The sequence below is a fragment of the Phasianus colchicus genome, chromosome 14, assembly GCF_987193195.1.
Source record: "Phasianus colchicus chromosome 14, bPhaCol1.hap1.1, whole genome shotgun sequence".
Lineage (NCBI taxonomy): Eukaryota > Metazoa > Chordata > Aves > Galliformes > Phasianidae > Phasianus > Phasianus colchicus.
The window spans coordinates 20188718-20211085 of NC_143449.1; the positions used below are offsets into that span (position 1 = coordinate 20188718).

At 38.8% G+C, this 22368-nt stretch overlaps 1 protein-coding gene across 3 annotated transcripts; it reads right to left on the reverse strand.

The window, feature by feature from the left end:
• Positions 1 to 1839: 1839 nt before the first annotated feature.
• ZC3H12B (zinc finger CCCH-type containing 12B) lies at positions 1840 to 22365 on the reverse strand. 3 transcript variants are annotated; one of them, XM_090150562.1, is made up of 7 exons: positions 21991 to 22365; positions 14488 to 15262; positions 9800 to 9939; positions 8478 to 8712; positions 8281 to 8387; positions 7718 to 7784; positions 6929 to 7058 (listed from the first exon to the last, which is right to left on the reverse strand). In XM_090150562.1, exons 2-7 carry the CDS (start codon positions 15090 to 15092, stop codon positions 7037 to 7039), a joined length of 1176 nt encoding a protein of 391 aa, XP_090006688.1. In that variant the 5' UTR covers positions 15093 to 15262; positions 21991 to 22365; the 3' UTR covers positions 6929 to 7036. The 3 variants fall into 3 exon arrangements, with proteins under 3 accessions (XP_031449806.1, XP_090006688.1, XP_090006689.1); XM_090150563.1 differs by having other exon boundaries at positions 6969 to 7055; XM_031593946.2 differs by having other exon boundaries at positions 1840 to 7784.
• Positions 22366 to 22368: the final 3 nt, after the last annotated feature.

Genomic DNA, 22368 nt, shown 5'->3' on the forward strand with positions numbered 1-22368 from the left:
TTTTTCTTTTGGATATTCTGGAAGAGGTCTGCTGGTTCCCATTGGTCATAATACTGGGAGCCCTTCCCTTTCAGTGACACTGGTATTGTCATTTATGAGTTTGATTATTTAGCCAGCATAAGGTCGTGCTACAGTTTTCATCTAGCTAGGATTTCAAATGAAGGTAAGTTTTCTGTCTGATGTTATTTCTTCTCATGACTTTCCTGAGGTTGAAGAGTCTCTCTTTGCTGCAAAGCTAGCATAATTAGCTAGCATGTGGAAATTGACTTGGTTGCCATTTGAGATAATTGATGAGAAGAAGCATTTTCAGCTTTTTTTCCCTGAATTCAGTTTTTTTTACTTGTATTAAATGTTCTTGTAACTTAGCAACTTCTACAATTACTTGTCAAAAAATTAGGAGTTGAAGCACTTTTATTTCAAGACTTCTCTAGTGATTTGTTGGAGTGTATCTTCCAGGAGTTTAAGACAGAACTTTTCTCTGAGTCAGTCTAATAACTTGCAATAGTTAAAAAACTAAACAGAAATAAGAAAGTGTCAGTGCAGCGTTGTGAAATGGCATCTTTTTAATTCCTTATAGTTAACGTTCTCATTAGATGCTAACATTGTTATTTATACTTTTGTTTGCATGTTTTTTGTATCTCTTTAAGAGTTCAAAAAAGGAAAGCATGCTAACAAATACCATGCTATATGCAACTTTTCCTCCCTTGATAAAGGCACTCTCAGTAAAATTTCTTTTTCAGCATGCTAATTAGTTTGCTTACTAGAAATGTGTTCTGAGAGGGGACTAAGAAAGGCAGTGTTGATGTATTCTTTCAGTGCTTAACTTTTCCCTTTGCTTTGGGCAGAACTGCTCGAGTCTGCCTTCTCCCCTCTGTAAATTTACCTTTCCAGACAGGTTTCTACTGTCTGCAATACCACCTCCAAGTGGAAGCTCTAGGAGGGACTGGAGATAAAAATTTTGAAGCTTTACATAGGATCGCAAGGATAAATAATGCAAATGAGAATCACTGAGGAAGCTAGGCCTTGGGACCACCACTTTCACAGAATGCAATAGTGAAATCATTAGGATAACTTATTCCTGCCTGTTCAAGTCTTAAATATTTTGTTTTCTGGATGATGAGAGCAGTCACTCTCCAATGGACCTCCTGGCTAAGAAAAGGTTACAGTTCTGGGGAGGAAACTGGAACAGAAGGAGTATCTGTGGAATCTAATACTTGTTCTCAGTAGAAGTGTATGTGAGGGCTGTTCTGACTAACCATAAAGGTCTGAGATGTGGAAGAAACTTTGTAATATGTGTATTTTAATGTTTTTGAATAGTTTTGTCTTTTGAAGTACCTGGATCCACAATAACAGTACCTGGATTTCACAATAACCTCCTGGTTATTGTGAAAGCAAACATGATAGTGGTGAGAAGTTTGAGTAACTTGAGATACAGATAAAGGTGATCTTTATTATATCTTTTTCCTTCCCCTGTTTTGTTTCCCCCAAAAAGTTGAAGTAATTTTGAATCCTCCTCCTGAAAAGTGAAATGATGAGGTGTTGAAATAGACGAAGAAAACTGATTTAATAGAAAGACTGATGGGAAGTGGGACCTAACTAACACAGTTTCTCCTCTGCTTTTTTCAAGTAAAATGGAGCATTCTTATTCTCATCCTTTTCCTATGCAGCACAGAAGCTGAGCATTATGTATGACTTCACAGTTTGGGTATTCTTCCTGTAAATCAACAAGGAATATTGAGATATAGCCTGGATGTGTTGTGACAGTTGTTTTGGACAAAAAGCTCTTCTGAGGCTCTCTTAAGAGGGTTGGCAAAAAAAAAAAAGGCTAGAAACAAAGTATCCAGTGGCTCTCAGTTTTATTAAATAAGCAGGTTTTATATAGGTAAATATAAAGTATACATTTCATGTGTATTCAGTAGCTGTGCAAAACCTACACAGAGCAGGGAGGCTACAGGTAATAGACTATATTAATTTTAGATTCTTCTCAATTTTAGTATGTTTACAAACTGCAAAATACCGAAGATCAAAATCATAGAGACTGCATAATGGATCTTCAAAGGCTAAGCAAACACTGGTATGAGAATAATTTAAGTAACAGCAAACTTGTGTTTTTTCCTGTTTAAGTATTGCAAGGAACACCATTATTATGGCTCTGTCACACAGCCTGCTATGGGGGTGCATAAAAGGGGCATTGATGCTGAATGCTGAACCGTAGTGATGATAATGACAGATCTCATGATCTGGCTAATAGGAGTCCTGTGTTACGAACGTTTCGTGTTAACTTTTGGCAAGTCAAGAAAAAGCAGTATTTCTGTGGGGCAAATGGGTACAGAAATGAAGCTCATACCTTCTTTTTTAGCATGGAATTTTTAGAATGACTGCAGTCACAATGTGTTCCCTGAAGTGGTGGATGTCACAGGTATGCATGCACACCACCAACCAACCAAGTTTTAAACAGGCTTATCAGCTCACATTTATTCTTTGTGTGTTCTGGCTTTATCAGTAAGAATTCCAGAATGCCAAAAAACAGAGTTTGAGGCAAACTGGCATTAAAGTGTATATGGAGAACCTACCTAAAGAGAGACTTTGTTTTTTGTTATTTCTTTAATGAGGATTCTTCTGTAACCATATGCCCACTTTCTATTTTTAAGAGTTTAAATTTAAAAGACTTTTACAAAAAGCTAAACAGATTCATGCTAGTGAATGATATCCATGCAGCTGCATCTAGAGCATTTGCACACTTACTACAGTGTTTTATAAATACCACATATTGGCTTAACATCCATTTTTCACTCATTTTGTCATTGAGACTTACATTATATTTGGGTCAACCAAAACAACCCAAAGAGATTTATAAAATTTTACAACAATTAAACAGTAATGTTTAATTCTACAAATGAATAAAGCCCACTACTGTAGCTCAATAAGACAACAACAGGACTAACAGTAGTCAAATCTTCTATATGTGCAACTTAATATATTACTAACATGTAATTCTTACAAAAACACATAAAATTAGGCTGACTTCCAATAAAGCATTTGAGTTTTGAATCAAGAATTTAATATTATGCACTCTTAAGTGATAAATTATGTGAAAGTAATACAGCTGAAGACTAAAGATCAGTAATTCAGAATGCCTAGAGTAAGCACTGGCTCTGCTAATGTACACTGTTTTCTTGCAAGATTCCATCTTAGCACTTTTTTCTTTTTGCAGTTCCTCAGCTAGAATCTTTTGGATTTTATTAAAATATAGTTTCTAGAACTGCTTACTTACAGTTTTAAAAACATCTAAATACCATGCTCTCAGAAAGAGCATTTATACAAAGTTTTATATTTACAATATAGACAGCTATGATCATGTGTTAATAAGATCAACTCTTCCATGTAAGAAGAAATCTAAGCTTTTGCGCTGAAGATTAATTCATGTGTCAGTGTTTTGAATTGGCTTGTAAACGTATCTGAGAACAGATGCAGATATCTGAATTGTCACTTAACTATGGATTAGGAAAGACTACATCACGTATAAAAGTTTCATTTCCTCTAAGGTGGACTAAACAAGCACAACATTTGCAAATTATTTCCACAAGGCTACACTGCCCATTCAGTAACTCCACATAGGATGGATGCAATAGCTTTTTACAAAAAGACAATTCTCTTTCAAAGTGCCTTACAGAAATGGTATGCTGTGTTTGCAGTACCATAGCTTTTCCATTTAGAATAATTCCTTTTTTATCAGTAAGACAATAGTTTGTGAACATGAAAACAACTAGACAAGTCCTACAAAAATGACTATCTCCATAAATCACGCACAGCTTCGTACAGTAACTTCTGCTCAGGCTTCCACACATTAAAATATCAAAAACACCCACCAAGCCCTCTTAAGATAGCTTACCTTTATAATGGGAGAAAAACAAACGTTTTTACATACAAATATTCGATTCCATGCAAGATGGAAAATGTGAGTGCAAAATAAACTTCATTTTAAGCCTAAATAAATTATAAATTAATGTGTTTAGAATAAAGCAGGGTCTACAGTAATTATAGTTACTTCTTAAACACTTGCAGATGAGTTAACAGCAACACTTGTACATTAGGGTTAGTGCGAGGATGAATCTGCTCAATAGACTAAAGATAACCATGTATTTGAGGTGTACACACAGTATCTGTGCACATAATAAACCAGTTCTGACAAGTTGACTTGCTCATCTATAAACTATAAGTGCCCATTTTAAATAACAAAATCATAATTACTCATGGGCTACTTCCGTGTGACACATGGTGTCACAAACATTGTGGTGAACATGTAATACTGAAGTTAATCTAGAGGTTTATGGGTTGTTAGGTTTTTTGTGTTTTTTTTTTTTGTTTTTTTAAACAGTTTTTATACAATCAAGAAAAAGAGATACAATTTGTATCAACAAACAAAAGGTCATTTCTGGTTATTTGAGGCATTGCTCTCAGCTGCTTGATACCATGCAAGAGAAGAGAATAAGAATTAATTGCAAATTAAAAATCTAAAATGTTGGTTAGTAAGAAATGTTTCTGGATATTGGTCAAGTTTAAATCTGTTTCCTCCAGCTACTCTAGGTATCCAAAGATTTACTATAAACAGTGACAATAGCCAACTAATTAAAACATAGCTGTTTTTAAATACTGAGTGTAAACACAAATCACCTTCAAGTTAACTCAAATATGTAATGGCATGGTCATTATATTATGTTTCCTGTACCAACAGAAGAATATTTGTCATGTGTGAAATGATATGGTTATTGATTATCAGTACATTAATTGTCATTGCACCTATAATGGTTTTCTTGCTTTTGACCTGTAGGAATACATTTTGCCCATGATAAAAAGCCTGAACAATATTGTGAATCAAACCAATCATTTACACAGTAAAGCAAATGTGGAAATGATGTTGTTTTGTTCCTTAGACAAACAGAGAGTGAGAAAGCAGCATGCAAGCCGTTATCAAAACACCAGAAACAACCCTGACTGCAGCCTCACGTTCCGTGTGTTTCACAGTAAGAAACATTTAGGCAGTGTCACACCTTCTCATGAAGAAACAAAAGGCCATAAACTAGGCCTTCTCAGCTTTCATGAAAAAAACTACAGTAGAAGTCATTAAGTCCTAGCTCGAGACTATCGAGTTAGTAATGGTTCAAAATGTTGAAATATACAATGGAGTCAAAAAAGGGCGTTCAGTCAGTGCAGCTTAAAAAACAAGAAACGCCTCTTTTGGAGACATTTAGCTACAAAGGTTCCCACCCTGAGCAAAATACCAGTTGAGCAAACAATGCCACACAAAATCATCTCACTTGTTGAAACAGAAATTTTAGAAACGTTCATGAGGCAAATGCACACCTCTGCGTGGATCTGAAGAGCAAAACCAAGCAAGCTTAGCCACAAACCTGAACTGTAGCATCTCTTTTCACGAAACAGCCACTCCCACTCCTTTCATAGATTGATCTTCTATGGCCATTTTGCATGTTAAATGCCATCCTTGCCCACGTAAAGGCTGTAGTTACTGATGAGTTTCTGCATTAACTTTCAGTTCCTGCTATTTGAGTCTGAGTAATCCAATTTATACACGACTGACAATTTTCTTTCATCTTCTCTAATCACCTGGAGCAGCAGCTGCTTACTGCACAGCTGACAGGCAATTCTGAAGAGGGAAGCTACAGTTAAAACATATTTTAGTTTTAGCACGCCTTCGTATTCCTTAATGTTTTGGTCCTAATTTAATGAAGTATTTGGCTTCTGTTGGATTGAAATAACAGCAATAAACTCATGGGGAACAGTTTTGAAATTTAAGAAATACCAACAATATTAACATCCAAAAGCTGAAAGAGATTCAACATTTTGCAAATTGAATAATTTTTGTCAAGTTATTTTTCTTCAATATTTGAGGTACCAATAGGCAGTGTCAAGTGGCAAAGCTGAAACCCTAGAAGTCATCTGGGATTGTATACAGCATGCTTTGACAGGCCAGTTAGGTATTTATAATCAAATTGAAAGTGTACATTAATACATGCAATATAACTGCTAATAATAATTTTGTATTAAAAGCTTTGAGACACTGAATGTGACATTGTAGTTCTTCATGAACTATCCATGCAGCAAGGTATGCATTTCCTGTAAAATACTATTAAAAATCTCTATTTTTAAAATCTTAAAATTTACAATACAATCAACTCTTAAATAGTGCCTCAATACATATACAACAACTACTGTGTACAGAAGTTTATCCTACCTTATTAGAAAATATTTACAATAGATTTGCCTACTTCCTTCTTTATATAATTTTTCTACCAGTTCCTATGTGCTGTATAGTTTCATTTATACAAAAGAGGTTATAATATTTCAACGCCCTGTTCTTAATTTGGCAACAATCATAGCTGCCAGCTGCTGTGCATCTGTCACGTGGGGATTCTTTTCCATCACAGAAAGGACAATGCTTGGCGGGAAGATATTGCAGAGATTCTTGTATGTTTGATACTGATGTTCTGGGATAATATGTGGTTCCCGTGGCTCACCACATATCCCAATCCATGGATTCCTCCACAGTTGCTCCATCTTCTCAGGCATGCTTCTTACCATTACAGGTTCATAACATGGCTGCATAAGGTTGTTACTCAGTGGATATGAATGATAAGTATAAGAGTCAGTTGCACATGGTAACGGATCCCAACTAGCGTGCTGTTCTCGACACAGAGGTGGTCTTCTCTGCCTTGTAGGATTACTTTCATAAAGCCGTGAGTCAGAAATACTGTCCATTCTTGTCATGACCAAGGCACGGCTTGATTGTGCAGTTGATGGATGAATATTTTGAGGCACAGGGTATTCTCCTGGACAACTGGACCGTGCTCCAACAACTGGATGCTGGGCATGCAGGCCTAAGTGGGAAACAGACTGTTTGCGAAGGGACTGTTTAGGCTCTTCAGTTCCAAAACTCTGAACTCTATTTAAGGCTTCATGGTAACCATGGGGAAAAGGCTGAAGACGATTTTGCGATGTCAGTCTGTGGATCTTCACATTATCTTCTGGACTGGCATCTGCTACACCCAGATACAAGTCATTGTAAGAGGAATAAGAATCATTACTTGTATGGCTTAAGCAATTGTCAGGACAGGGGCTTGAGTTTCTAGAATACATCCCCTGGTCCATATCAGCCCCATAATAATCTGTATTATGCATACTACTTATGCTCAAGTTGGAGAAATCACTGAGTAAGGAATAATAGCCATGGTCCCCTAATGATTCATATTTGGGATACTGGTCAGTGTAACTAACTGAGGTGCCATGGCTATTGGTGACTAATATTGGAGGATATTGCACACTGGACATGTGTTCCAGTGAGGATTTCTGATGCGTGAACTGTGAGGAACCTGGCACTGGACTGCTTGCAGAACGAGTATTTAATGCACCAGCTGCATGGCTTTTTGGTGGAGGGAGCGTTGGTACACTTAATGCAGAAACCAGAGATGGGACAGAGTTGGCCTCGGACTTCCGGGCTACTGTCAACTTTTCCTCAGGCTCCACAGCTACTGATCTAATGCTTGGATCTGACTGACGCTTTGGGGCAATGCGTTTCACTTCAGAACTGATCTCTCCTTTGGAGCTGGAGGGCCCTGTGCCACATTTAGCCAAGGCTCCCTCACTCATTGTTTTCACAGCAGATAATTTGGCACTTATTCGAAGCTCATCCGCTACTGACCTTTGAGGCTGGTTTGCCCGTTCTGGGTGGTAATATTTACATTTGTGCCCATAGGTGCACTTTTTACCTGTAAGAAAAGTGATTTCAAGTTAAATAAACCAAAAATTTATACTACCACCTGCTACTTTTTTCTTCATACCTTTCACTTTTTCTTAATTGTAATGTTTCTGTATTATCATTGTTAAGAATAATTATATGTGCAGGCAGTCACAGACTGCTACTACCTGTAACCAGGTATATCACTGCATAAAGGGCAAGACACATCACTTTTCTTCCTACCATTCATGAGTTCAATACTGACAACATACTCAATGCTATATAAAACAAAACATTCCTAACACAGTTTGTGTAGTTGTAAATCTCTTTCATTGAATACAAACAAGAAAAAATAGCAAAAAGCTGTGACAGCCTTAATTTTTTGCTATATTATTTTTATTAATATGTGTGTGATGGACATAAAAAAAAGATATGGTGCTTGGATGGCTACTAATGACAAAATGTTAATTAATTGCTCGCTTCACCTACCTTTGAATAGAGCACATCTATATGGCTTAAGCACTTACCATAAGGACACGGTTGTTTTTTATGTTCGGGAATAACTGGCCTTTTCCTTAAGAAATTTTCGAGGCTTGGACCATGGCGTCCTAGAGGATCATCAGGAGGCATAAATCTAATGGGAAAGAAATGAAATTAGAATTTCAGCTTTTACTGAGGGTTCAGAATTGGCAAATTCTCTTAATTTTTGAAGGAAAAAACATACTTATCATTCACAAAAGAATACATTAATAGCCGCTCCTCTATGAACTTCTTCCATTCTGGTTTTTCATTTTGAAGATCTCTATAGTTGTCATTTGATACAATTATGCCATCTGAGTCAAAAGCAAGCTTTACTATGAATCGATCATCGTAGCAAACTACTCTTCTTCCCTGAACTCTTCGAGATGGGGTGAAAACCAGAATTTTTTCTTTCTCCAATTTCCGTAAGATTTCTTGATCTGTAAAATAAGTTTACTTAAGCAACTTCTTTAAACGTTTGTAAAGAAATACAGCCCTTGAAATATTAAAAACTTTTCCTCTTTTCTGAGAAATAATTTTGTTATTATGTGCATATATAATCCTCATTTAAAACAACAACAAACAAAAACCTAGAAGGAGAATGACATTTCTGAGCTTTCAAAGCAGTAAGTATCCTGTATTTAAGCTTCATAACCACTGTACTCCTCTGTAAATTGCCATGTTCAGGAACAGTTAGAAAAAGCACATGTCAAGAACTGAGCTTGTTTAGGTTGGAGAAGAGAAGGCTCCAGGGAAATCTCATTGTGGCCTTCCAGTACTTGAAGGGAGCATATAAAAAGGAGGAGGAACTGTGGCTGTTTATGAGGGTAGGTAGTGACAGGACAAGAGGGAAGGGTTTTAAAATGAGACAGGGGAGGTTTGGCTTAGATATTAGGAGGAAGTTTTTCACACAGAGGGTGGTGAGGCACTGGAACAGGTTGCCCAAGGTGGTTGTGGATGCCCCATCCCTGCAGGCATCAAGGCCAGGCTGGATGTGGCTCTGGGCAGCCTGGTCTGCTGGTTGGCGACCTGCACATAGCAGGGGGTTGAAACTACATGATCTTTGAGATCCTTTTCAACCCAGGCCATTCTATGATAACTCAATTATTACTGCCTTCTTGTTAGCTTGGAGTAAAATATAAGTACTGCAAATGGGGTCAAAATATATTCTGCTTCTTCAGTGTTCAAGATAGTAAAAGAGTCCCTGGTCAGATACTACTTATTTTCTACTAGTCCAGCAACTAAGAATTATTTTCTCTCAGCTTAACAACATTTGCTAAAATTGTATCTCCACTCAAGAGCATTGACATGATCCAGTTATATTTCAAAAAAGATTTTTTTTTTTTTCAGATACAAATACTTAACTGTTCCTCACCAGTGAAACTGTTTTGTTCTCAGTTGAGTGCAAGCAACGCTATGGCCACAGCTTAGCACAAAGCTCTCATTAGATAAATGACACAGTTCTGTCTTAATGTAACACATTTATTTATTTGAAACAAAAAGTCAAAGAAAATCTTGACCTGTTACCTGTAATCGGTGCATCTGGTCTAGACTGTTCTTTTCTCCATGCAGGTACAAACACAGTGATATCTTTATGTCCTTTTTCCAGAAACCAATCAACAGCTAGTTGAATTCCCCGACAGGAAAATCCTTCTTTATTTCCATGGCTGAAGAAAAAAAAAAAAAGAACAACAACAAAAAAAAAATCAAACAACAAAAAACAAACAAACAAACAAAACAACAACAACAACAACAAAAAAAAAAACAACCAGAAGACTTAGAAACAGCAAATATAAAACTTTTGGCTTTAGGTTTTATTGTTGTTTTTTCTTTTAAAGCTATCATGATGTAGGTAAATCAAGGAATTAGAATTTATAGAGACCGGGCAAATACAAAACAGTTATAGAAAAATCCTAATGCAAAAGTGCAGTAGAAATGCAAAATAATGGCCTGAAGCAGTGATTGAGCACCTGGTGGGAAGGAAGAGTCAGCCCAGGGGAGCTCAGGTGTATGCAATGTACCTGGGTGACCAGAAGGGGTGGATCCAGGATCCACCTCTTCCAGACTTCATTTAAGAGCTGGCAGTGGAGGTGGAGTACCTCTTTGGAAGTCTTTGTGTATCTGAGGTAGTTTTGTTGTTGTGCTAACAGCTGTTGTGTTTAAGTGAATCCTCCCTTGCTGCAGCCTGGAATTCTGCTGCTCTGCTGTCATTCTTGCACTTCCTGTCACACTGCAAAAATTTTCTTTCTATGTTTTCATTTTATTAGCTGATCTATTGAAAAAATCTCACCTTCTGCAAAAAATTGAGCTCATCTATAAAAAAGTTAGCAATAATAAAAATAAATGAACTAGTGATGCTGACTGTTATGAGGAACAGATGCTTTCAAAACATCTAGATTAAAAAATACTTTCTTTTAGAGAGAAATAACTGTAAAAGTTCTTCAAGCTCCTTCTTCCCTTCTCCAACTAATCAAAAAGTTGTTTTCTGCAACATGCTTGAGTCTCTACAATTGTACAGAATTGAGAGTGTTTGAAGCAGCTGTATAATACCATTCCCATTTATAAATGGCATTAAAAGTTTTTGCAAAGAAAAAATAGATACTTGATAGTATCTATACTAATTAGAATCTTAATTATAAATCTTATTCAGTCTACCTTACAGGTTGATTTGTTAAACATGAAACACAATTCTTCAAGTTTATTGTAAATTTTCTCAGAAAACAGTTAAGAAGTGCCTGAATAATGTATGAGGACTGTAATGAGAACTGTTGAGTCACAGCCTGAACCACTGATTGATCACCTGAGGCAACGACTGAGTCAGCCATGAGAACACAGGTGAAGGCAATTCAGCAGTGTGACCAGAAAGGGTGGAGCCTGGCTGCACCTCTCCTGAACCCCATTTAAGGGCTGACTGCCACTGGGGAAGAATCTCTTTCTGGAGATCTCTTCTGTTTGGAGCTTTCCATTGCAAGCCTAGATCCTTCGATATGGGTGAGCATTTCTTCTTTGATTGTCTCTTTTCCACCACAATAATCTTTCCAATCTGTAATATCTGTGAAGTGCCATCCTAACCGTGCTACTTTTCCAACTGTACATCTGTTAATTGTAGAGAGGACATATTAAATATTATGTTCTTAGTATTTATTCTACATATCTAAGATACATAGATTGCATTATGGATGGATTTCATATTTAGATTCAAGCTAACACTTTCTTTGTCTGAAAAAGAGTGTATATATTGTTTCTATATGGTGATATTGAGGAAGAAAAAATACTTAGGGAAAAAAATAAGTTTGACTCTCTTACTGAAGAAAAAATAATAATGTCCCCTTTGTCACTCTTTAGTTAGCAAGGTGAATTACTTTTAAAATTGCATTTGAAAAGAGCAGACTGGTAAGCCAATGTTATGCTCTTTGACATACTTTTCTTAAAACGTTTTCATTCAAAATTGTCTATTTCCTCAAGACAGCCGCAGTTTTTCATCAACTATGACACAGCACTGGAGCTGCCCCGCTGTTCAATATTCTTGCCAGGATTTCTATATTAATTTATTCAGATCATTCCATTTGCTGCAAAAGGCGTTAACTCAATCAGATCGGCGATGCTGTATTGAGGAACGGTGTCCTTGCTTTCAAAGAGTGGTTGAGCAGGCTCCTCAGGGAGCATTCCAGAATGCTATCAAAGCCACATGACACTTCTTACCAGAAATAACTGAGAGAACCAGCCAGCAGTGAGAAATACAGGAGAGGACTTTCCTATAGATGCCCTAACCGTGTGGGAGTAGTCCAAGCAATTGGCTGTAATTAAGGAGACTCTTGTAGCTCTACTAAATGCTAGGAATGCCTCCCACAGATTAAAGCAACTGGCATTTGTTTGTAGCAGTATCCAGTTGCCATACTATCCAGATACAAGCTGTCAGTTCTGTGCAGCATCCCCCAAAAACGTTCAAGAAAAATGAATTTTCTACACTGAAAATGAAAGTGTTCTTACATACGCACTATTAGTTATGGTCTTTTTTTTTTTTTTTTTACTTTAAAGGCTGCAATTTGCATCCTCAATGCAGCTAGCTTTTTTGAAGGCAAAAACTTTATTATTCTTTCACTTTTCTGGTATTCTCAGCCTATACAAGAATGCTGAATTATTAAGAGATTAGCATCTTACTGAAGAGGTCTCAAGTATTATTTTATGGATTGTAAGTCAAAATTTCAGTTATTGGAGAAAAACATCGCAGATTACTGGAGTACAGTGGAATACATGCTCTTCTTGGGCTCAAAACATTGGAGCAGGTAATGCTGAAACAGGTTAAGGCAGTCAGGTATCTAATACTAGAAGTATAACTAAGGCCTATGGAAAACCAGCATATTCTAAATTCTTGCAACTTAAATTATTAATGCAAAAGCATTGCTAAAGTGATTTTCTATACCCTTTTCAGATTTCACAGAATGTAATATTCTTTTATATTTTCAAATGCATATACAATTTATTTCATAAACAGAGTATTCACAGGTAGGCAGTAATAAGAGTATACAATTTTTGCCAGCTGCTGTCACACTGCTCGGGAGTTATTCAGGCAGTACAGAGACTGAAAATACAATAAACAGTAAAAAAAAAAAAAATTAAAAAAAATAGTAAAATCAATATTGGTGATGTTGCTTTACAGAAATATCTTTTTGGTTTGTGGTGTAGCTTAATGCTAATAGGCAGGCAAGTACCGCAGTTGTTCTCCCACTCACCCTACTAAGAGGTGGGAGAAAATGAGATGGAGGAAAAAAATAAAAGAAATCCTAGTGGGTCTGAGACAGGAGTTCAATGAAATAAAAGCAAAGGCTGCACAGAAGCAAATGCTTCTCATCTCTTCTCATCAGCATGCAATGTTCTTCCACTTATTAGGAAGCAGGACCTAAATACATATAGTGATTGCTTGGGAAGATAAATGTGTACATAATGAGAATCAGAATCATAGAATGGTTTATGTTGGAAGGGACCTTTAAAGATCATCTAGTCTAACTGTGCTGCCATGAGCAGGGATGTCTCTCATTATATCAGGCTGCATAGAGGCCCATTCAACCTTACCTTGAATGCTTTCAGGAATGGGTCATCTGGGAAGCCTGTGCCAGTTTTTCACCAACCTCACAGTACAGAATTTCTTCTTAATGCCTAGTCTAAATCTACTCTATTTCAGTATAAAAACCATTAACCCATGTCCTATCACTACATATACTTGTAAAAAAAAAAAAAAAAAAAAAAGTCTATCTTCCTTATAAACCCACTTTATGTATTGAAAGATCTTCTTGGAGCCTTCTCCAAGCTCTGTCAGTCTTTCTTTGTAGAACTGGTGTTCTAGGCCTGCCATTTTGTGGCCCTCCTGTAGAATCACTTTAAAGCCCACATCTTTCTCATGCTGGGGAACTCAGAGCTGAATGCAATGCTCTAGGTGGGCTTCCACAAGGGAGAATCACCTCCCTTGACCTGTTGGACATGCTGCTTATTATGCAGCCCAGGATACAGTTGGCTTTCTCCTTCTTCCCCAGAGCTTTAGTTGCTGAGCATGATATCATAGTCTGTAATATCTGCTTGGTCTATTTATGTCAGCTGTAATGGTGATGTCCCTTCCCCACCTTTTGCCCACCCTCAGGCTGCTGGCCAAGGGAGTTGGGGGGTTGGAGAAATGGCCTTGCTGTGCCAGCACTGCTCTGCAACAGTCAAAACACCGGTGTGATATCAATGCTGTTCTAGTTATAAGTGCAAATCACAACACTGCACGGGCTGCTGTGGGGAAAGTTAACTCCATCCCTTACAAGATCCAGTACAGATCCATCTTAACCACAGCTTGAGTTGTGAAGACTCAAGTAGCCTTGCGCTTACGCACATCTGAATTCACAGGTACCACAGCTGTGTGAATCAGCAGGTTAAGCTCCTGCATAGCCCTGTACTGACATTGCTAAACTGCTTTTACTTCTGAATAGGCTCGATCAGCAATAGTTCAACTTTTCTCAAGCCCAGCACATACCATCAGCATATATTAATGTCATTTTAAACTATTTTTAACTCCCCTGTTCGATCGCCTCTGGACATTAATGTTTTTCAGTATTGTTTAAGGACTTAAAACAAAACACAGCATAGTACAGTTAAATTCCCCAGCATCAATATAGTTTTTTCACATCAATATTTTTTGTCATTTTCTTCTTTTCATATGTTGCAAGAGGGAGACCCACCTCATAGCCACATTGCTTCCATCAATGACAATTGGCCTCAAGTTATCACTGTTATCCACAACTTCATCTTCAAGTGACAATTCAGGGCTTGCTATTTCCTTTGGGCAAGGACCTCTTGGCACCAGAGTATTAGTGGTACTGCTGTTCTGTCCCTCTGATTCACTTTTGTTACCGAGTCTCACAAGTTCTGCCAGAACATCATTGATGAGCGCATCTGCTCCCAGTTTATTCAGTACAGCCTGGATCTGATCTCCTGCATACCCAAGCTTTAAAGCAAAATCCATTTTAGCTTGGTATTCCTTGTCCAAGTTTGTTTTGCATTCCTCTTGTTTCAAGTCTTGTGTGATACTGCTCTGTGAAAAACTTGGGCGATCCAAGCACGGGGAGCGACAGAGTGGCCGATGTGGTTTAGTGGAAACCTCTTTTTCTCTCCATGGAATACTGCTACAGCTGCTTCGGAAGTACGGTTGCTCAGGTTCACTTTCTGAGCTCGTCCATTCCTCAGATTCAGCACTGCATTCCCCAGCATCTTGTTCCACATTTCTGTCTTCTCTGGAGTGCCTCTTCTCCATTTTCAGTTTCCCTACCATAGACCAGGCCGTCATCACGTTCAGCTTCCAGTCAGAGAGCTCAGAACTTTTCCTTCATTTCCAAAGTCACCTGAATTTCATACTCAATTGCATTGTGTTTGCTAGTTACATGAAGTTTACACAAGACTGGAGCTAATTTGCCTTGCTTATTATGTTCTGGCATAAACAACACCAACATGAAGTTCCTTTAAAAAAAAAAAAAAAATTGTAAAATTCTGCAAAATACTTGACTACAATAATTTTGTTTACAAGTAAATAGAGTTCTCTAGTCAGTTCAATTTCCATGTTAAGATTGATAATGATAAAGCATGTAACTTTGTTGAATCTTTAGTCACAAATTAAATTATTTTTCCTTCCACAATATCTCTACACATGAAAAATTTACTTCCCATACCATACACTTGCAGCAGTAATTAATAGAATATCTTACTAATATTTAGATGGGATTTAAAAAATAAAAGAGCGATCCAAAACTTTCACTAGAAAGCTGTTTTTTGTAGCTTTCTACAGCACGAACAGCCTGTCTGCTACAAGAACTCCACACTGTGTTGTTGAATGTACAAAATCTAATACAAACCATTTTAGTCTGTTTCAGAAACATTTTACTACCAGAGTTGATAAGTGAAACCTCCTTAGGCTTAGTGCAAACTGGCAGCTAAACATGAAATAAAGGTCAGTACAAACATGCAGGTTCTATGCGATGATCGTTTTGTGCTTCTCGTTTACTATATCTACTGCACTGAAAATTCTAAAATCAAGGATGGATTCTACTGCATTTTGTCAGAAAGTCAGGATACACGCTCACAGTTCCTATCTTATACCAAAGGTGTTCAAGGAATCTTACTGAGAGGTCTGACAAAGTAAGCATCAAGGTGACCTATGAAAGGATGAACTAACATAACGGAGCCTTGGAAAAAAGAGTTTTTAAAAGCAATAGCAGTGCATGTTTTAGAGAAAATTGTCAATTTGGACCTTTAGTTTAAATATAGGTAACTAAATAAAATTCATTGAGAAATATGGAGAATAGAAGGGATTTATAAGTCAGCATTTAAGGCAGAATAGGAGTTCAGCTGTTTGACAGAAGAGTTGACAAGCTAACCAAAGTAATTAACAAGAGGCCTACTTTCAGAAAGTTTCAAGTCCTGCTTTCCTTTATAAAACAGCAGACTGAGAATGTAGCATCCAATGAGAATAACAAAAAACAACGTAATTGTCATGATGAAGCTATTTATTTCAAATCCACTCTCTCTTTTTAACAAATTTTGCTTTTGTTAAAGTCAACTCCTTTAGATGCGGCTACAGACAAAAACAAGAGAGTGAAAGAGATAAAAAGGCAAGCATATCTAATTCTCAAAGAGAACCGTTTTAAAGTTACATCTGTATGAGGAACACAATCCTGGATTTAAACAGCAATCATAACAGAAGCCCTGGTACTGGCACCAGTTCTCAAATACACTTCTGCTTGTTACCTTTGTGTTCTGAAGAATGCTGCAGATTGGTATAAGCTCTGGATGTACGAAAAGCTCTCTTGCAAGACTGCTATGAGAATTTTTGTGACACAAAATAGGCAGGACTTTGGCACCAGAATGAAGATAGCCAAATATGCCTTTTCCTAATAGGCTCCCTCACACACCTCACTTGTGTAATCGCTTAGTGTAACAAATAATAAATTTACATCTCTTTCAAGCACCTTTTTCATTTCTTCTCAGGTCTCTTCTACTACTTCAGGCTACAAGCAAGAACAGAAAGTTCACAAAGTTTTTCTCAAAAAATCAACTAAGTATTTGGACTGATTATATATGGAGCTTTATCAAATAGGCTGTATTCAAGCGTGTATGGAAACTGTTGAGTCATGGCCTGAACCACTGATTGATCACTTGAGGCAAGGACTGAGTCAGCTGTGGGAGCACAGGTGAAAGCAATTCAGCAGTGTGACAGCAAGGGTTGGAGCCTGGCTGCACATCTCCTGGACCCCATTTAAGGGCTAACTGCCATTAGGGAAGAATCTGCAGATTTCTTCCTTTGGAGTTTCTACTGAGAGCCTAGTACATGGGTGAGCATTTTGTTTATTTTTGATTGTCTCTTTCTACCACAATTATCTTTCTAACTATAAACCTGTAAAATATCATCGTAACCACACTACTCTTCTAACTGTACATTTGTTAACTATACAAAGTGTTTTTAAAATCTTATTACTAGCTTCCCAAGAAACCACAATGGCTCTTACTTAGTTACTGCCAAACTAGAAAACAATAGGAGAAATACTCTGTTAATGTGCACTGAGGGGTTACTCTACTGTGCAGCATTGCTAAATCCAGGGTCTGGGAATAATTATTGGACTTTCTTGAGGGGGAAGGGAAAGGTGTATCTAGTATAGCTAGAGGGCACCTCTAACCCTGTGGTTGTTGTCCTTTAACTAAAAATTTCACCTAGTAATAAAACAATCTTTCAGAAATCTGAAAACAAAGGTTTTCCAGTTTCTAAAGTTCTCAATGTATTGACTGAACCCTTATGTGCATGCTATGCTATCCACCAAGTGGGAGGATAAACTCAGCATGTAGGACTTACGCTTTCTGATGCACAATCAACCACTTCAGAAGCTACTAAACAAAGAGTTAGAAGCAGAAAAAGACAATCCATTGAGTTAGTATCAAGCATTATTTTAAAAAGAAATAAATAAGAAGGCTTTAATGGTGTCTTGTAACTGGAGGTTTTCAGGTCTGTTGTTATTGTAAAAACAACGTCAAGTCACTAATTCATCTGCTTTAAGCAGCAAGTTGGATTAGATGACCTTCCATTCCAATCTAAATTATTCTTTGATCTCAGATTCTTTCATTGCTGTGGTGATGGCAGTGTTCATCTCCAAGGAAAATAAATTTTTGCTTTCAAAAATGAAATAGTAAATCCCTATGCTGTAGCATATATTTCATTCTTTAAAGACAGATGACCTACATATGGACCAGGACAAAGTATCAATTAGAAAAGACTTTGCAAAGAACCTTAAAGGAGGGAGAAGGGGAGAATTAGGGTTACGGTTTCATGTGGTTCATGGTTAAAAACGCTAAGAAAATCATTTTTATATGATTTGGCTATGTCTGTGGGCTTGTTAAAGGAATAAATACATTACATTTCTTATGGATGCTCTTACTAAAAAAATAACTCAAGTTTAAACTTTGTCATAACATAAGGTTGATATTCTGACCCACTTATTAGCATTCCATGTCTATATCTTTCCTGTACTGAGGACTCCACATCTGAATGCAGTACTCCAAGTGAGGCCTCACCAGTGCAGAGTAGAGGAGCAGGATCATCTGTCTCAACCTGCCAACCGTGCTTCTTTTTATGCAGCTCAGGATATGGTTGGCTCTCTAGGCTGTGAGGGTACACTGCTGATTCATGTCCAGCTTACCATCCACCACTACCCCCAAGTCCTTTTTGGCAAGGCTGTGCTAAATTTTTTTTGACCCCCAGCTTGTTTTGATAGTGGGGGTTGCCATGATCAAGCTGCAAGACTTTGTACCTAGCTTTGTTGAACCTCACAAGGTTCTCCTGTGCTCACTGCTCAGCCTGTCTAGGTCTCTCTGAGTGGCATCCCATCACTCAGGCACATCAACCACATCAGGCATGCTGTCATCCAGAAACTTTCTGAGTGTGCAATTCAATACCACTGTCGATGTCGTTGATGAAGACATAAAAGAGTATCAGCCCCAGCACAACCCCCTGAGGGATGCCACTCATCACTGATCTCCATCTGGACATTAAGCCATTGACCACTATATCCTCATGAAATTCTAAAGGAGTCACACAGCAAACAATGTAAAGACTAGATTTTCTTTTGACACGATGATTCAACCTAGTATGCTAGCAAACAAAGTCAAAAGCAAGTCATTTAAGAAAGTTAAATAGAGGTGTAGTGTAGCAGGAATGATAAGTCATGGCCTGAAGCAGTGATGGAGCACCTGGTGGGAAGGCGGGGCCAACCCAGGGGAGCTCAGGTGCAAGCACTGTACCGAGTGATGGAAGGGATGGAGCCAGGATCCACTCCTGCATGGACCCCATTTAAGGGCTGGCAGAGGAGGTGAGGGAAGCTCTCTGGAGATCCCTGTGTATCTCATACCTTCCAAAGGTAAGCAGTTTTTTTTTTTTTCCCCTTCTGCATTCACGGCTGCTGCGTTTGAGCTTGTCCTCATTTGCTTCAGCCAAAGAAAGACTATGCCACCCCACTATTATTGCTGTACCTTCCATCACATTATAGCATTACAAGCAGCTATCCTTAAAACAAAAAGACATGTAGCTGAAGACTTTAAATACAGAAAGAATATATGTATTTGAGTGGAGACTGATAGCAAATAAAGTTTTTGTTATGACTAATCTCATGAACAAACTGCTCATCTCAGAACAATAAAGCTAAATCTTAAGAGATCCTATAGTGCTTAGCTTCACACTTCCCCGTTTCTTCCCTAAATCTGAATTATATCAAACTATACTAAGTGTCATGGTGTCAGAAATCCTAGATTTGTAAGGGTGGTTCTTCTTATTTCCAGATGAATCTCCTGCATTGTCATAACATCAAATATAGCTTATCAAACAACAAAAAAAAAAAAGCCCAAACAAACAAAACACAGTAGCAGGTGTAAAATATTATTATTCAAATATACTTCTCATTTGTAATGCCTGGAAAAATAGTATTTTAAACTAAACTTACAAAAAAAGCATACATACAACATACAGACACACGCATTCTTGTCCCGTCATGTATACGTGGCTCTTCAAAGTCCTTTATGTCTAACAGCTTCCATAATCAAAAGCAGTGAGTAGTCTCAGCATTGTTTGTGAGCTCAAGGTATCAGCCTATTTTTTTTTATAATATGAGAATAGATGAAATCAATATATTAAACCAGTTTATGATCTTGCAACACCCAGAAACTTTTCCTGAGTTAATAAATTATTTTTCTTCACTTTTCCAAGCCTAGCTTCTATAACTGAACTTCCGTCCTGCTGCCTTCATTGTTCCAAAGAGCTCCAGTGCTTTTGCTCTCGAAGTAAACGGTAATAAAGTGCAAGCAATGGAAGCAATTTGTTTTATGATTACTACTCACAGATCTATAGTACAACTATAAACGTTTAACAAAATGACAGCTCAGTTGGCTAGGAAAAGTTGGAAGTAATAGATGTCTACAGTGGAACAATTTTGCATTGGAAAAATGCATCCTAAAAGATCAAAAAGCAGAAAGGCCAAAGTTATTCACTGCAGTTGACAGTAAGGTTTGATTCTTACTAGTTCATCTGCACATAAAGTGTCATTGGTTCATTCATTCATCCTCTTAACATCTTTTGTTTCTAATCTTTTCCATTAGTGATTTCAGTTGCTGTTAGTTTTTTTTTTTTAATTTAAAATACATTTTTAAAGAGGTTTTTAAAATGAAATTGACTTGGGAAGTTTTACGGAGGGCTTCCATCAAAACTCAGGAAGCGTCATTTTAGAAGACCATCTGAACACAGGTCCAGAAAACATCAGCAGTTACAAGATCAACATACAGAAAACATGACTGTAAAAAAGAAATAACACATTCCAACAGCAGTTAAATTGTTTTGTTTGAGAATTACCTCCACACCCCTACTAACGTAGTTTTCCAGCTAGACTCAAAGATTATTTTGCAACGCTTGTAAAATTTACCTTTCAACTCTACGTACTGTAGCACCGTTTATAGTATGTGGCAATTAAAAGATGTATTTCTATAATTAAAGGTACTTCCTGTACAAAAGCAACAACTTCAGATATCCACATCAATGAACACACTAAGCATATAAAATCAGATGGATCTCGCATGCTAATGCTGCATACTCCCATGCACACAGAACAACCCATCTGCTGAACATACATTCATGAACAAGCAGAATTTTCATCTTTTTTCTATTCTTCCTTTCCATTCATGATAGTACATATCACTAAAACACACTAGAAGATTGAAAAACAAAAAAGATAATGCATGTATTAAACAGAATTAATTTAGATCCACATTTATCAACTTATAAAGACACAATATAGCTTTTGCATTCCATTTTATTGTTTAGTGACTTGGGAAAGAATTACACAAGTCTTGTGAAATACAGTCTCCGAAGGTTTAAGTGATAATTAGAAAAGAGCTATGCAAAATAATGTTTTCAAATGAACTGATTAGAAATATGACTGTAAACGTCCTCTGTATTGTAGTAAATGATCAGTTTCTGATCATTCACATTTGCTGTATAAAGCAAAATGGAAGGATGTGAGCAGTGATCATCAGGTACCCTCTGCAAAAGTAATTTCCCTATTTAAGCGCGATGCTTCTATTAACACAAATTTCTTGCTACCCTTCATATGCTCACAGACGGAACACTTTCTTAAGCAGCGTGCTACCGCAGCCTTCACAATCCCTACTTTGCCCTCATTAAATTAAACCAGGCAAATTCCCCGATTCTGCGCCCAGCTGGCGAACGGCGGCAGAAAAGGCCTAGAGGAGAGACTCCCCGGATCCAAACCCCCGCTGGGACGGCCACGTCAGCTCCCCGCACGGCCCCGCGCCGGTCTGCTCCGCAAAGCACCCGCGGAGCGGCTCGGAGCACGCGGAATCGGCGGCGCCGTCGGGAAGAGGCGGCAGAAGGCCAAGCGACCGCCCGCAGCCCGCAGCGCGGCCGGAACAGCGGCTCACCCGGCTCGGGCCGGACGTGCGGGCGGCGGAAGGCCGCGCCTCAACCGCGGCCCAGCGCGGAGACTGCCGGCGGGCAGCAGGGGGCGCCCCGCCGTCCTCTCGCGACACGCAGAGCCCCCGCGCCGCGCCGGGAAAGGGCGTTCGCCACCGCCGGGGCGCCGCCGCTCCTCCGGCCGCCCCGCGGCTTCCCTCGCCACCCCTTTCCTCAGCCGGGGCCTCACCCGCTGTTGTCGCTGCAGACGCCGCCCGTGGCTCCTTGCGGAATCTGGCGGCGGAAAAGCGAGGGACGGCGGGGCTCGGCGCGGCCGCGGCACGGGCCCCACGCCGACCGATCCCGCCGCATGGAGGGGGAAGGACGGACTGGAGCGAGGGGAGAGGGAAGAGGGTTGGAGGGAGGGGGCGGCAAAGCCCGGGCGGGACGGGATGGGGAAGACGGGGGAAGGTGCGGGAGTGGGGCTCAGCGCCGGCGGGAGCGCGGAGGCCGCTGCCTCCGCCTCATCTCTGCCGGGCCGACGCCGCTGCCCGGGCGCCGTCGCCTAGCAACCACGCCCAGCCCCCGCTGCTGCAGGCGCCCGACTCCTCGCGGCGCCCGCGCGCTC

Coding starts and splice junctions, on each gene's coding strand:
- ZC3H12B (XM_031593946.2), bottom strand. CDS start 15,092: ATGACGGCCTGGTCTATGGTAGGGAAACTGAAAATGGAGAAGAGGCAC. Junction 9,940..14,487: donor GGAAGCAATGTGGCTATGAG/GTGGGTCTCCCT, acceptor TTTTTTCTTCAG/CCATGGAAATAAAGAAGGAT. Junction 8,713..9,799: donor ACCAGATGCACCGATTACAG/GTAACAGGTCAA, acceptor CTTATTTTACAG/ATCAAGAAATCTTACGGAAA.